General features: G+C 39.7%; 1 protein-coding gene across 2 annotated transcripts in view; it reads right to left on the bottom strand.

The window, feature by feature from the left end:
* Positions 1–17,301, bottom strand: part of rasgrf2b (Ras protein-specific guanine nucleotide-releasing factor 2b) — a 157,478-nt gene that overhangs the window by 67,667 nt on the left and 72,510 nt on the right. For both annotated transcript variants that reach the window (XM_061899807.1, XM_061899799.1), the window contains exon 3: positions 13,867–14,014. In XM_061899807.1, the coding sequence (XP_061755791.1) occupies positions 13,867–14,014 (148 nt within the window). The remainder of the gene's footprint in view (positions 1–13,866; positions 14,015–17,301) is intronic.

The raw sequence follows: 17,301 nt of genomic DNA on the forward strand, positions 1-17,301 counted from the left end.
AATATATTCATTTGATTATTATCAGGGCCTTTGTTACCTTATTGTTAAGCATGGCCATTTCATCTCACATACGTTCGGCCTGTCCAGGAATCGTCATCTACCAAATTTTCATTTTCCCAAGTATCCCAAATTTTCTGGAATTCAAAATTTTTTTAGGATATTTTTCCCATTGAATGGGCCAATATTCAGACTTGTATAACTCCCACATTTCTCACCCTGTATGAACCGTTTCACCATCAACACACTCCACTCACCCTGGACATTCAAGCCAAAGTGTTTGAAAATGTAGCTAATTACCAGGAATTACCAGGAACGTTTTGCCCTTGAAAATCATTGTGGCAAAAACAAATCTCTAAATATCCTATATTTCTTAGCCCATTCAAATTGTTTTGGGTTCTAAAATGTCCCTGATTATTACAAATTCTGGCTTTTAAACAACACTGTTTTTTCCCTTTTATTTTTTTGACTTCTTTTCCCTCAGTTTTCATTCGATCAGAAGCGTTCAAGTATCTAAAAACTTTATTTTTTTTCTTCCCAAAGTTCCCAATTTTCCAGGAATTCCAGGTTTTCCAGGACATTTTTCTCTCCCATTTGTTTGCCCAATTTGAAGTATTCCACCATCCACACACACTGGATATTGAAGCTACAAGTTACCAGGAATATATCTCCATTGCTACCTATCCAGCCATCCAACCATTTTCTACCGCTTATTCCCATCGGGGTTGCGGGGGGCGCTGAAGCCTATCTCAACTACAATCGGGCGGAGGGCAGGGTACACCCTGGACAAGTCGCCACCTCATCGCAGGGCCAACACAGATAGACAGACAACATTCACACTCTCATTCACACACTAGTGCCAATTTAGTGTTGCCAATCAACCTATCCCCAGGTGCATGTCTTTGGAAGTGGGAGGAAGCCGGAGTACCTGGAGGGAACCCACACAGTCACGGGGAGGACATGCAAACTCCACACAGAAAGTTCCCAAGCGCAGCATCGAACCTAGGACCTTCGTATTGGGAGGCAGACGCAGCAAACCCTGTTTCACCATGCTGCCCCCATTGATAACTAATAGGTAAATAATATATCCCACATTTCTCATCCAATTTGAATCGTTCCACCATCCACACACTCCACTCATCCTGAACATTCAAGCCAGCATTATTCCCGTTCCGAAAATTTCCGGAATACATTGAATTACCATTTCCCCCATTGAAAATAAATTGGCAATATACAAACCTCTTCAAATCCCATTTGAACCATTCCAACATCCACATACTCCACTCACACTCGACATTCAGACATTTCAGTTCCAGTGACGCCTATCGGCGGCTTGCGCACATAAGGCATTTACACGGGTTGGAATGGGGGTTAAATCACCAGAAATGATTCCCAGGCGTGGCACCGCTGCCCCCCACTGCTCCCCTCAACTCCCAGGGGGTGAACAAGGGGATGGGTCAAATGCAGAGGACACATTTCGCCACATCTAGTGTGTGTGTGACAATCATTGGTACTTTAACTTTAACATGCAATTTGTACCGGAAATGCATATTCTAGTTTTTGATTGATTGATTGATACTTTTATTAGTAGATTGCACAGTTCAGTACATATTCCGTACAATTGACCACTAAATGGTAACACCCGAATAAGTTTTTCAACTTGTTTAAGTTGGGGTCCACGTTAATCAATTCATGGTACTTAGTTAACTGAATATTCTTCCCTTTTCCCAAACTTTAAAAAGGCTGCCAAAATATTCGAAAACCCAGTGCACTATAGTCCAACATAGAGCTGGGTAATATGGCCTTTTTTTAATATCTCGATATTTTTGAGCCATTTCATGATACATGATATATATCTCGATATTTTGCCTTAGCATTGAATGAACACTTGATGCATATAATCACAGCAGTATGGTGATTGAGTTTGAGTTTGAGTTTATTTGGAACATGCAAGCATACAACATAATACATCACAATTTCCAGTTTCTCTTTTCAACATGTTCGAAAAGGAGTAAGAAGAAACAGAGCTTATTTAATCCTACCCCTTTTCTTTTACATAACAGTTGCTAAAACTTTTGTTTACTTCCTGTTCTCAATGTATTCACAATATACTCCATAAGTAATCACAATAAAAAATAAATAAATAAATAATTGGTGAAGTAAGTTTTATTCTAAGTGAAGTACGTTTTACCAGAAAAATGCATGATGGATGGTGACATTAAGCAAAGAAAAGGTTTTAAAGCAGGATACCGGATGGGAAATCATATTTTATACTAATTGTATGTTCTATTATCTGGCATCAGACTACAAAGGTTGTGATATTGGCTAACAGAAAAGCTTTTAAAGATCCATGAATACACCTGTCAGCTCCTTTATGAGTGTCACATTGGCTACAAGCAGATACCAGTCAGATTAGCATTTAGATGTTTCTCGGAAGAGGGCGAGAAAAGCTGCCATATTATCAAGGCTTGTAAGGAAAGGAAATAAGCTTTTCCATGGTAATTACTCATGATCAAACGACAATTCTGCAAGCACGGCTAATAAAAGCAACACCTGCTTCTGTGCAATGTAACATTAGTTGTTTTACCTTTCAGCCTGTTTGCATATTAAACATCAACTAAAAAGCCATCTTCATTTCCTTCCCTTCAGCAGCAAATAGGATGCTGCCAACTGTTGAGTTACAGTTGCTTGCCATTTTAATTATTCATATACACTGAGCAACACACACACACTCACAAAAAGCAAGTGGGTATTTTTAATGAGAAGGATCGCCGGCTGCAAAATGGCTGTCGAATTGTAATCTTTTTATGAGCGGCAGATGTTCCTTACGAAAAACGGCCCGTGTTAGCATTTTGATTGTCTGCGGGGCTACATAGGATGTGAAGGCATCATGGCCAGAAGACATAGCAAAGGAAATGTTTATAAGTGCAATTATTGAGGCACAACATAATGCATGGTGGTGAAGGTGAGATTTATGGAGGTGATAGCTGCTGGTCCCCAAGGGACCAATAGTTGCTTCGACCAGGACTACAGCACCAGCACATCGACAATATTTCTGCACAGCTACTTCATTAAAAAACACAGCAATAGTACAGAGATTGTGATGTAATTTTTCACATGTACAAGAATAATGTCAAGCCATAACTCATAAAAAGTGTTGCATTAGCTGGAATCTTTCAGAATCAGGGGCAAGTGATATGTGTGTTTTGTTTGTTTTCATCTTTTTTGTGTTCATGTATATACAGCATTGACTTGATTTACTAATCCAAACACCACACGGTAAACGGCGTGTCCATCCATCCATCCATCATCTTCCGCTTATCCGAGGTCGGGTCGCGGGGGCAACAGCCTAAGCAGGGAAACCCAGACTTCCCTCTCCCCAGCCACTTCGTCTAGCTCTTCCCGGGGGATCCCGAGGCATTCCCAGGCCAGCCGGGAGACATAGTCAACGTGTCCTGGGTCTTCTTCCCCGTGGCCTCCTACCGGTTGGACGTGCCCTAAACACCTCCCTACGGAGGCGTTCGGGTGGCATCCTGACCAGATGCCCGAACCACCTCATCATGCTCCTCTCGATGTGAAGGAGCAGCGGCTTTACTTTGAGCTCCTCCCGGATCGCAGAGCTTCTCACCCTATCTCTAAGGGAGAGACCCACCACACGGCAGAGGAAACTCATTTCGGCCGCTTGTACCCGTGATCTTATCCTTTCGGTCATGACCCAAAGCTCATGACCATAGGTGAGGATGGGAACGTAGATCGACCGGTAAATTGACAGCTTTGCCTTCCGGCTCAGCTCCTTCTTCACCACAACGGATCGGTACAACGTCCGCATTACTGAAGACGCCGCACCGAGAACGTGAGAACGACAGGCGGATCGGTGCGGCGTCTTCAGTAACAAATATAGCAAACATCATATAGCAAACAGCGTGTGCAATCTATAAAATAACATGTACTATTTTATGTGATGTAGTTTTTCACATGGACAAGAATAATGTCAAGCCATACGTGACGTTTGCTAGGCATTGTGGTTATGGTGCTTCTTCCAAGATGCAGTTCGGGCTCGGACACAGGGTACAGGTAAGAAATGCTGGTTTATTTAACTAAAAACAGGCTAAGAACAAAAACACTGGTGCTAAGTAGAAAAGACAAACCAAAAGCTCTAGCATGGAAGCTAGGGAACTAAACACAGGAATAGCATGGAAGCTAACAAGTACAAAAACAGGTTTACCAATGTCAGGAGTTAGCGTCGTCACTTGTTGTGGGAAACAAATGCTAGGATGCGAGAGCGAGTAACAGAAAATGCAGGCTTAAATAAGGATGGTAATCACAAACAGATGAGAGTCCGGAAACAAGGAACAGGTGAAACAAATATGCAACCATGGCGACAGAACAAATCAGGAAGTGCACAAACAAACTCAAAAATCCAAATAACAAACGATCCGGGCAGAGGATCGTAACACCATAGATCATAAAAACTTTTGCATTGACTGGAATCTATCACGTGCAGCGGGTCGGGTCGGGGTTTGTTCTCCCGGAATGCAGGACGGCTAAGGACGACAGCGTAAGGTAGAAGATGATTTATTAATCATAAATCATTCTGGTACCAAGAAGACAGAAATATACAAAAGAAAAACGTGCCGATCGCACGGGAAGCTAAGGCGACAACTTAGCACAGGAATCCAGAACAGGAATCAAGAACAGGAATATTGGAACGTAACAGTTGCATATAGCAAACAATGATGCCGCACCGACAGTGGCAAGCAACGTGAATAAATAGCTCTCTGATCAGTGTCAACAGCAGGTGAACGTGCAGAGCACTAATCAGAGGCAGATGAAACCAATTAGTACCCATGGAAACCAAAACAAACACCCAAAGTGCACAAAACAGGAACTAAGGTAGTCCAAAACTAACAGAACATAACTAAAAAAAACTCAATCCGGATCACGGCTCATGACAGGATCTTTCACAATCAAGGGCAAGTGTATTTTATTGTTTCATCTTTTTTATGTCCATGTATGTACAGTATGGACTTGATTTACGAGCGTGTGGAATCTATAAAATCCATCCATTTTCTACCGCTTATTCCCTTTGGGGTGGCGGGGGGTGCTGGAGCCTATCTCAGCTACAATCGGGCGGAGGGCGGTGTACACCCTGTACAAGTCGCCACCTCATCGCAGGGCCAATCTATAAAATAGCATGTACTATTTGTGGTCGTGTTGCGTGTGATCTGCTAAGACTGTGAGTGCAATTGTAAGGTGGTGCAAACCGCCTTATTTAAATGAGGATTTCTTGTGAACTATCTGTGTTGGCCCCGTGAAGAGATAGCGACTCATCCAGGGTGCACCCCACCTTTCGCCCAAATGAAGCTGATATAGACTCCAGCACCAATTGTGAAAGGGACAAGCGATAGAAAAATGAATGGATGGATGGATGGATGGATATACGGGGCATCACCACAGAGACACTTTCATTTTATTTTTTTTTCCATCCATCCATTTTCTACCGCTTATTCCCTTTTGGGGTCGCGAGGGGCGCTGGCGCCTATCTCTTTTATTTATTTTTATCCTGCACTACCAAGAGCTAATGCAACAAAATTTCGTTCTTATTTGTACTGCAAAGTTCAAATTTGAATGACAATAAAAAGGAAGTCTAAGTCTAAGTCTAAGTGTATTATTTACTGCACTTGCTATCATGTTTTTACCTGTGGCGTTGAGCTATGTTTTTAAACAAGCAGGAGACATCTACCACTTTTATGGGCATTTTAGAAGCAGACATGCAGTGCATCTACAGAAAAAAAAACTTTTTTTTTTCTTTTCTTTTTTTTTTTTGTACACCCGAAGCTGCCCTCATTGGAGAGAGGCTGCACTTACGCCACTCAATATGCAAATAAAATGCATACTTAAAAAAGTGTTTTTTTCATATGAGAAATATTTTAATAATGAAAAGAATAATAATATATGTGGGGGGAAAAAACAGACGGCATTAAAGAAAATACTAAAGGACACCAAAACATATCATTTGAATTTGTCTTAATCAGCCCCTTAAGTTCTCTAGCAGCTATAAATGATAAAAAAAATGTTGTTAAATAATATATTTAATATTTAACTAATATTTTTAATTTCTGACCGTCCAAAATGCTGACAAACACACGTGTATGAAGGAGGATTCTTGTCTGTCCATTGTCCGTCTGTGTCGGTCAGCACCGATCCTGCAGCCGTGTGTGGAACTGTAAGTTTGCACGTCCGTCGGACACGTGCTAATCAAAACGTTAAATAGTGCTCGCAAAACGATGATGAGTGCTGATAAATCACATTGCAGGTGCTAAGTAAATATATTTGCATCTTCTCTTTCCCGTATTGTGAGCGTTTTGATGATCAGCATACATTGTGCACATTAGTAAAGACACAGACACAAAATGGATCATTCTGCTTACTCATACTTGCCAACCCTCTCGGATTTTTTGGGAGACTCCCAAAATTCAGCAACTCTCCTGAAAACCTCCCGGGACAAATTTTCTCCCAAAAATCTACCGAAATTCAGGCGGAGCTGGAGACCACGCCCCCTCCAGCTCCATGCGGACCTAAATGAGGACAGCCTGTTTTCACGTCCGCTTTCCCACAATATAAACAGCGTGTCTGCCCAATGACGTTCTAACTGTAGAATGATCGAGGGCGAGTTCTTGGTTTCTTATGTGGGTATATTGTTAGGCAGTTTTATTAACATCCTCCCAGCGCCGTAACAACACACAACAACACAGTCACGTTTGTCTGCCGTAAACAGCAATGTTGTGACACTCTTAAACAGGACAATACTGTCATCTACCGTACATGCATATGGTTAGAAAAATAGTGACAGAAAATAGAACAAGGATGGACAATTCAACCATTAACTCAACAATGAGTAGATGAGTGTTATGTGTGTGTATATATGTGTGTAAATAAATGGTAAATCGATTGTACTTGTATAGCGCTTTTATACCCCTTCTTAAGGAGCCCAATGCGCTTTGACAGTATTTCCACATTCGCCCATTCACACACAAATTCTCACACTGACGGTGGGAGCTGCCATGCAAGGCGCTCACCAGGACCCATCAGGAGCAAGGGTGAAGTGTCTTGCCCAAGGACACAACGGACTTGACTGGGATGGTAGATTGAACCAGTAACCCTCACATTGCTGAAATTCAAGTATTTCTTTTATGTGTGTATGAGTGTGTGTGTATATATATATATATATATATATATATATATATATATGTATGTATACCGTATTTCCTTGAATAGCCGCCGGGCATGTAATGTGCGCTTGCCTTGAATTGCGGCCGGGCAAAACTCGCTCCCCAAATTAATAAGCGCATGCTTACTTTTACCACCGGGTCAAATTTATGACGTTCCAAGTGCCCCTTCCCCTGCCGTCATTTCAAAACGGCGGAGCAGTTTTTTTACTTATAATGTGTGTAAACCAGGGGCCTTGTTCCACAGCCATACAGATCACACTAATGGTTGTGATATAAAACAACTTCAACACTCTTAATAATATGCGCCACACTCTGTGAACCCTAACCAAACACATTTCTGGAGAACATACAGTATGCCCTGCAACACACCACAAACGCAACACAACACCTACCCACAATGCAATGCATCCACGACTCCTGGCTACACCGTCCATACACCCGCTGGCACCAAACCCCAACTCCCACCTCCCCTCCGTACGTTGGTTGACGTGGGTGGGGTTGGGGGGCGCGTGTATAATATATCCAAGAGACACGGATACACAGCATTATGGGTAATCCCTGTGCTGCGTTTTGAATGTGTCACAGAGCCAATGCTCTCCAGCAATGTGCTTGGTGAGGGTTCACAGAGTGTGGCGCATATAAGTAAGAGTTTTAAAGTTGTTTATATCACAAACATCAGTGTAAAAGGTATGGCTGTTGACCAAGTATGCATTGCAATCTCGTATATAAAGCAGCGAAATGCATGCGTCCGGACGGCACGCAGACAGCATGGTAAAAAAAAGTGTGCGCGATGACATGCTATAAAGCAGAGGTCCCCAACCACAGGGCCGTGGACGCAGAATAATTTTTTCATTATTTTAATTTTTTTTATCACACTCAATTTTTTACTGGTAAGCGCAGGGGTGAGAAGAGGTTTTAAAATGATTAGCGCCCCGGCGGCTATTCAAGGAAATACGGTATGTATAAATATATATATATATATATATATGTATATATATATATATATATATATATATATATAATAAAATAAATAAATAAATATATATATATATATATATATATATATATATAGAGCTAGAATTCACTGAAAGTCAAGTATTTCTTATATATATATATATATAAATATATATACACATATATATATACATTTATATATATATATACACATGTATATATACATTTATATATATATATATACATATATATATACATATATATATATGTATATATATATACATATATATATGTATACATATATGTATATATATACATATGTATATGTATATATGTATGTATGTATATGTATATATATATATATATAAAAAAAAATATATATATATATATATATATATATATATATATATATATATATATATATATATATATATATAAAATACTTGACTTGGTGAATTCTAGCTGTAAATATACTCCTCCCCTCTTAACCACGCCTCCAACCACGCCCCGCCCCCCCAACCACGCCCGCCCCTTCCCCGACCACGCCTACCAGCCCCCACCTGCCGAAATCGGAGGTCTCAAGGTTGGCAAGTATGTGCTTACTTAACAGACGCAATCCACTTTGGACACGTTTAGTAGATCAGCTTTGCGTGTTCTATCACGTTTGCACGTGTTTTAGTACATGCAAACCTTTAATAAAGTGCTTTAAAATGATCAAATGTTTTAATCAGATTAATCACTCTTTTGCATGTGGACTAATCATGTATAACCACAGGTATTAACCATCTTGCATAATTTAAATCAGCCTGAAAAAGGTCTCAATATTTATATAAATACACTTTTATGGTGTTAATGTCTTACAGAAACATTTTAAAATGTTTTATGTGATTTTACATCATTTATTTGCTCAAAACTTGGTAACAGTTTAAGTTTACGTCCCGTCGCGTACAAACACACCAGTATTTTCACTTATCTTTGCACTGGCTTTTGTAAATAATGTAAATAATTAATTGTATGTACTTTGATGATTACCTTGTGTGATGAATGTGTTATGCTGATAGTATATACCTGTACCATGAATTGATTAACGTGGACCAAGACTTAAACAAGTTCAAAAAAATGTTCGGGTGTTACCATTTAGTGGTCAATTATGGAATACGTACTGTACTGTGCAATCTACTAATACAAGTTTCATCCATCCATCCATTTTCTACCGCTTATTCCCTTTCGGGGTCGCGGGGGGCGATCAATCAAAAAAGACTAAAGCATTAGCAAGATCACTGACCATATAACAACGCACAACACCTTTCAGGTAATCATCCACTGTTAGGGTAAATTAGCATGTGAGGTCAAAATACATTGTGCGATTAATCTTCTTATATACATTAATAATGTGATTTTTTGTGTGTGAATAATCGCATGAGTTAACTTGTTTTTTTGACAGCACTAATGTATTTAATAAATACTAAGTAAAACATAATATTTATGGGTATGTTTTTCGTATATTTGTTTACAAATACATTTGAACAAATATTGGAAAATAGAATACTTATAAAAATAGGGCTTCACTGTGGCAGAGGGGTTAGTGCGTCTGCCTCACAATACGAAGGTCCTGAGTAGTCAGGGTTCAATCCCAGGCTCGGGATCTTTCTGTGTGAAGTTTGCATGTCCTGCCCGTGAATGAGTGGGTTCCCTCCAGGTACTCCGGCTTCCTCCCACTTCCAAAGACATGCACCTGGGGATAGGTTGATTGGCAATACTAAATTGGCCCTAGTGTGTGAGCCTTCTGCCCGATTGTAGCTGAGATAGGCACCAGCGCCCCCCGCAACCCCAAACGGGAATAAGTGGTAGAAAATGGATGGATGGATATTTATAAATATGTTTAATGTTATTTTATTTTGCATATCAATATTCTTTTTAATCCTGCCGACTCTCCCAGTCTTTTAGTCGCTGCTGTTTCTAGGGAAACAGTGTTGTTGTTATGAATGGCTTTTTCCCCCTCACACTTGTACACATGCAGTATTCTGCCTGGCAACAAGTGGTTAGACAGACCTTTCTTTTTTTTTTGTGCAAATTATCCACTTTTTCGTTAGGTTAAGTATTTCAGTTGTGTTGACATTATAATAAATACTGAAAAAGCAGTGATTATTTTAGCCTACCGTTCCTAAGTGCCCTCTTTAACAGATATAAACAAATAGAGAATTACATATACTTATATAGATTTCTATAGCATTTCTGCTTTAGGAGAAATTGGCCCTGCGATGAGGTGGCGACTTGTCCAGGGTGTACCCTGCCTTCCGCCCGATTGTAGCTGAGATAGGCGCAAGCGCCCCCCGCGACCCCAAAAGGGAATAAGCGGTAGAAAAAGGATGGATGGATGTTTCCCTATAAAGCACGGGTCGGGAACCTTTTTGGCTGAGGGAGCCATGAAAGCCAAATATTTTCAAATGTATTTCCGTGAGACCCAGGTAATATTTTTTTACACTGAGTACAAGTAAATGTGTGCATTTAGGGGACGTTGTGGCGCAGTTGGAAGAGTGGCCGTGCCAGCAACCTTAGGGTTCCTGGTTCGATCCCCGCCTTCTACCAACCTACTCACGTCCATTGTGTCTTTGGGCAAGACACTTCACCCTTGTTCCCGCCATCAGTGTGTGAATGTGTGTGTGAATGGGTGAATGTGGAAATAGTGTCAAAGCGCTTTGAGTACCTTGAAGGTAGAAAAGCGCTATACAAGTATAACCCATTTACCATTCACCATTTTTAACATTGGAGTATAATAAGTCTCTTATTATTTTAAATAACATTGTTATTCTGAAGCTAACCAATAATAAATAAAATACTTCTTACCACTAATGCGACATTTTGAACAGGTGCAGTACCAAACAGAAGGATGGATTAAAATGCATGAGAATGTTTTATATTTTGAGTGCTATTTTTCACACTGTGATTACCGGCGGAATTATTAATTACTTATCGTGTTAAGCAATGTCAGCTAAGATATGTCTGAGAGCCAGACGCAGTCATCAAACGAGCCACATCTGGCTCGAGAGCCATACGCTCCCTACCCTTGCTATAAACCAATAAGTACAGTACATGTGTTTATGTAAAATAAGTTATGATCGATCAAAAGTAAAGGTCACTCAAGTGTGTTGGTTTGTGTGTGTGTGTTGTAAGAAAGCCATACATGCACATGCAGCGTTACATATACTGTAAGTGTAGCATTTCCTTGTCAGAATGTGATGGCTTACCATGATTCTACTCCTACGCTCAGAGAGCTGATCAATGCCTACACGCACATAAAGTTAAACCACAGGGATATGACTATATGTTGCTGATGAATACATGTTTGTACAGAATGCAACCACAGAGATGTGTGAACATGTGAGGAAACAACATGCTTATTGATCATGCATGCAGTTTTTAGTGGGTGTGCATTTCGAATTGCATAAGAAAAACACAATTTCTGAATGCAAATACCTTGTATATCAAACGAGAATGACCACTTTAAAATGTGCATTATCTGCATTGTATACATGTGTGTTTAGACTCACTAGTCACAGGATTAGGTACACCTCCACAGTCGTAAAACTAGAGTTGTGGATGTAGATGCATCATGGGAAATACACAGAATATATTTTCCTTATTTGCTGTACAGTATTTTTCAGAGTTTAAAAATATCGAATTGGATCAATTTCAAGCATTTCTAAGAAGCAACTGCTCTTCAGTAAAAAAAAAAAAAAAAAAAACATATGCTGTGTAAGATGAACTTCCACTTCCTTGTGGTCTACATCAGTGGTTCTCAACCTTTTTTCAATTTGTGAACATTTTTTTAATTCAAGTACCCCCTAATCAGAACAAAAACATTTTGGTTGCAAAAAAGAGATAAAGAAGTAAAATACAGCACTATGTCATCAGTTTCTGATTTATCAAATTGTATATATTGCTCATTTGTAGTGGTCTTTCTTGAACTATTTGGAAAAAAAGATATAAAAGTTACTAAAAACTTGTTGAAAAATAAACAAGTGATTCAATTATAAATAAAGATTTCTACACATAGAAGTAATAATCAACTTAAAGTGCCCTCTTTGGGGATTGTAATAGAGATCCATCTGGGTTCATGAACTTAATTTTAAACATTTCTTCACAAAAAAAGAAATCTTTAACATCAATATTTATTGTACATGTCCACAAAAAAATCTATCCGTCAACACTGCATATTGCATTGTTGTATTTTTTTCCCAGTTTATGTACTTACATTCATATTTTGTTGAAGTATTATTCAATAAATATATTTCTAAAGCATTTTTCAATTGTTGCTATTTTTAGACTATTTGGCATACCTTCAAGTACAGGGGAGGGCGCATGTGCATGTACGAGCCAGCCTGCCCCACAACAGGTTGACAGAGAAAAAGAAAGTACTTATTGACTGACTACAGCGTGGACTACGATGGCAGGTAGAACTTTACCATATATGGAGATATCAACTGACGTCACATGTGGGAAAACTGTCACAAATTGGGCTAATTCCAAACAACACGTTTGGAGGAAGTATGAAAGAAGCCAGGATTGTTTTATAAGCATCTCCACAATGCCTTCATGGTGTGATTTGACATTTTCAGGACTTATGCAAATCTCAAATACACAAAACCAAGTACCAATAGGTAAGAAAAGTAGATTTTGCATAACTTTTTAAAATACACAACTTAATACTACTGGTCAAACACTTACAGTCGCGATCAAAAGTTTACATTCACTTGTAAAGAACATAATGTCATGGCTATCTTGAGTTTCCAAAACATTCTACAACTCTTTTTTTTTTTTTTTGATACAGTGATTGGAGCACATACTTGTTGGTCAAAAAAAACATCCATGAAGTGTGGTTCTTCTATGAATTTATTGTGGGATTACTGAAAATGTGACTAAATCTGCTGGGTAAAGTATACATACAGCAATGTTAATATTTGGTAACATGTCCCTTGGCAAGTTTCACTGCAATAAGGCGCTTTTGGTAGCCATCCACAAGCTTCTGGCAAGCTTCCGGTTGAATTTTTGACCACTCCTCTTGAAAATATTGGTGCAGTTCAGCTAAATTTGTTGGTTTTCTGACATGGACTTGCTTCTTCAGCATTGTCCACACGTTTAAGTCAGGACTTTGGGAATGCCATTCTAAAACTTTAAATCTAGCCTGATTTAGTCATTCCTAAACCACTTTTGACCTGTGTTTGGGATCATTGTTCTGTTGCAACACCCAACTGCGCTAATGACTTTAGGTTGTCCTGAAGAATTTGGAGGTAATCCTCCTTTTTGATTGTCCCATTTAGAGCACCAGTTCCATTGGCAGCAAAACAGGCCCAGAGCATAATACTACCACCACCATGCTTGTCGGAAGGTGTGGTGTTCCTGGAATTAAGTGCCTCACCTTTTCTCCTCCAAACATATTGCTGGGTATTGTGGCCGAACAGCTCAATTTTTGTTTCATCTGACATCACATGGACAAAGATAAGACCTTCTGGAGGAAAGTTCTGTGTATGTACACTTTTGATAGTGACTGTAACTACCTCTCTGTTCTGTCAATCAAAACTGAGCATTATTGTCTTTCTAATGACATAATTTTCTTTAATTGGAGCTCATTTTATTGCAAATGTGTACCCAACTGAGTGTCTATGGTGTGTTTACAACTTACCTCCGATTTTAGCCTCTCAATCTCGGTGTCCTGGTCCTCTAACTGTGTGCGCAGCTGATTGGCCGCCACTTTCTCAGTCTCCACGATCTGTACCAGGTGGATATATTTCTGCATGAGCACCTCTCGCTCGATGATGATGTCAGAATAACTGAAGAAGGGGAGAAAAGAAAGAACGTTATTTCATTTATTTTAGATGGTGGCGATTTGTCCAGGGTGTACTTTGCTTTTTTCCATATACAGTAACATGGTGTACAAAACAATGTAAATGTGCAAATTTTACCGTAAACTACAGTCGTGCTCATAAGTTTACATACTCTGGGAGAATTTATGATTTCTTGGCAATTCTTCAGAGAATATGAATGATAACACAAAAACCTTTCTTCCACTCATACTTAATGGTTGTGTGAAGCTATTTATTGGCAAACAACTGTGTTTGCTCTTTTTAAATCAAAACGATAAAAGAAAGTACCCAAATGACCATGATCAAAGGTTTACATACCCCAGTGACTTTGATCTGATAACATGCACAAAACTTGACAGAAGCAAGTTTGAATGGCTAATCAAGGTTCCAATCCTCACCTGTGATATCTTTGTTTGTAATTAATGTGTGTGTATATTGTGGAGCATCACAATACCGCCAAACAGGTGAGACCAGGCAGTGGGCCAGCCATCACAGTGAAAGCATGCACCAGGAGGTCAAACTACGCCGACCTCTGGGTGTGGTCATTGAAGGCAAGTACATCTCTAACTGTACCCTCAATCAGGTTGATGTGTAGCCACCTGCCCCAAGACAGCTGTGTCAGGTTGGCAATCAACGTTTGTTTAAGTAGCACCTCAGTGTATGACTCAGTGTGTGGCTGGCTCCCTGACTGGAATGGTCTGCTCCCATCGGGCGGTAATTGTGTTGCTCCACTGAATTGTAGTTTATAGATTAGTCTGCTAAAGGTGTAATATGTTTTAATTCATGGAATGCTGTGATTTCTTTGAACTTTGTACTGATCAGAGATTTCTCTACTCTGTGTTCCAGGCAAATTTAGGGGACCTGATCAAGTCTCAAAAAAAGCAATAATTGGCTTTGTTTCAATGGAAACCCCAATCGGGAGAACTTTAATTTAACCTCCATTCAGAAAAGTGACTGAATAAACCAACGCTGCTGCATTTCAACACTAACGGAACTGTCTATGAGAAGTTGGTTTTGCCCGCACATCAAAATATAAAAGGTCAGTGAGTTTCTGGGCTTCTGACAGACCATTGCATCTTTCATCTAGTGCTGCACAGAGGTTTCTGGATTCTGAGTCATGGGGAAGGCAAAATAATTGTCAAAGGATCTGCAAAAAAGGTAATTGAACTGCATAAAACAGGAAAGGGGTATAAAAAGATATCCAAGGAATTGAGAATGCCAATCAGCAGTGTTCAAACGCTGATTAAGAAGTGGAAAATGAGGGATTCAGGTAGACCAGCAAAGATTTCAGCCACAACTGCCAGGAAAATTGTTCGAGATGCAAAGAAAAATCCACAAATAACTTCAGCAGAAATACAGGACTCTGAAAAATTGTGGTGTGGCTGTTTCAAGATGTACAATAAGGAGGCACTTGAAAAAAATGGGCTGCATGGTTGAGTCGCCAGAAGAAAGCCATTTCTGCGCAAATGTCACAAAGTATCCCGCTTATATTATGCCAAACAGCACAGAGACAAGCCTCAAAACTTCTGGAACAAAGTAATTTGGAGTGATGGCTTTACCATAGTGTGCGGAAAACAATAATACGTGTGCAACTTAACGTTTATTACTTGCATCAGAGCTAAGAAAACACTGATCAGAGCCACTCTTTCATTATTTGGTAACAGTTTGAACTCACTGATTAATTTTTTTCACCAGGGGGGCAAAGTGTGGCTCTTTTCCCAGAAATGAAGGAGCGCTCTGCTTTTTTCAAAAACCTTCTGCAAAAAAAGCTAGACAAAGATCATCTCTATGACAGCACTCAATTGTTTTTTAGAATCTGCCGCGAAAATGTGAGTCTCTTAAAAGTTTTTTGAACTGAACTTCTATAACCAATGACTACGGACTGCATTGGAAGTAAACAAGCTACGCCTTAATCACAAAAATCCAATTACGAAAAGGAAAGGACTTAAAGGGGTGCCTTGAGGAACGCCTAAATTATGTCTGGACCCCAGTGTTCTGTGTTTGCTAGCAAGGTTAAAATGTCAATGCAAGGATCTGCCAATGTGTAGTCAAAGTCTATCTATACAACAGAAGCACTCTAGTGTTTTAGGGAATTAGGCCGCATTCCCAGTTGAATAGCCTTGACCTAGGTACTATACGACAACAATCCAAACCAAATGAAAGCCTAGCTTAAAGGCCTACTGAAATGAGATGTTCTTATTTAAACGGGAATAGCAGGTCCATTCTATGTGTCATACTTGATCATTTCGCGATATTGCCATATTTTTGCTGAAAGGATTTAGTAGAGAACATCCACGATAAAGTTTGTAAGTTTTGGTCGCTAATAAAAACCGTTGCTTGTACCGGAAGTAGCAGACGATGTGCGCATGACGTCACTGATTGTGGAGCTCCTCACATCCTCACATTGTTTACAATCACAACCACCAGCAGCTAGAGCGATTCGGACCGAGAAAGCGACAATTTCCCTATTAATTTGAGCGAGGATGAAAAATGCGTGGATGATGATAGTGAGAGTGAAGGACTAAAAAAAAAGTTTAACATTTTTTTTTTTTTTTACAAAGGCGAGGGCAGTGGGAGTGATTCCGATGTTATTAGACACATTTACTAGGATAATTCTGGAAAATTCCTTATCTGCTTATTGTGTTACTAGTGTTTTAGTGAGATTATATAGTACCTGAAAGTCGGAGGGGTGTGGCCACAGGTGTGGTGACCGCCAGTGTCTCTGAGGAAAGCCACGCAACTGCAGGAGGACGCAAGCTCCACTCATGTCTACGGTAAGAGCCGACTTATTACCACAATGTTCTCACCGGAACCTGCCGGTTGACATGTGGTCGGGATCCATGTTTCCTTGATCGATCTGTTCCATAGTAAAGCTTCACCTTCGGGAACTTTAAACAAGGAAACATAGGCTGTGTTTTTGTTGCTAAAGGCAGCTGCAATACAGCGCTTCCCACCTCCATCTTTCTACTTTGACTTCTCCATTATTAATTGAGCAAATTGCAAAAGATTCAGCAACACAGTAGTCCAGAATACTGTGTAATTATGCGATTAAAGCAAACTACTTATAGCTTGGATCGGGCTGGAAAAAAATGTCCGCTACAACCGGTGACGTCAAACGCACGCGTCATCATACCGCGAAATTTTCAACAGGATACATCGCGCGAAATTTAAAATTGCAATTTTGTAATCTAAAAAGGCCGTATTGGCATGTGTTGTGATGTTAAGATTTCATCATTGATATATAAACTATCAGA

The sequence above is a fragment of the Nerophis ophidion genome, linkage group LG01 (assembly GCF_033978795.1).
Source record: "Nerophis ophidion isolate RoL-2023_Sa linkage group LG01, RoL_Noph_v1.0, whole genome shotgun sequence".
NCBI classification, from domain to species: domain Eukaryota; kingdom Metazoa; phylum Chordata; class Actinopteri; order Syngnathiformes; family Syngnathidae; genus Nerophis; species Nerophis ophidion.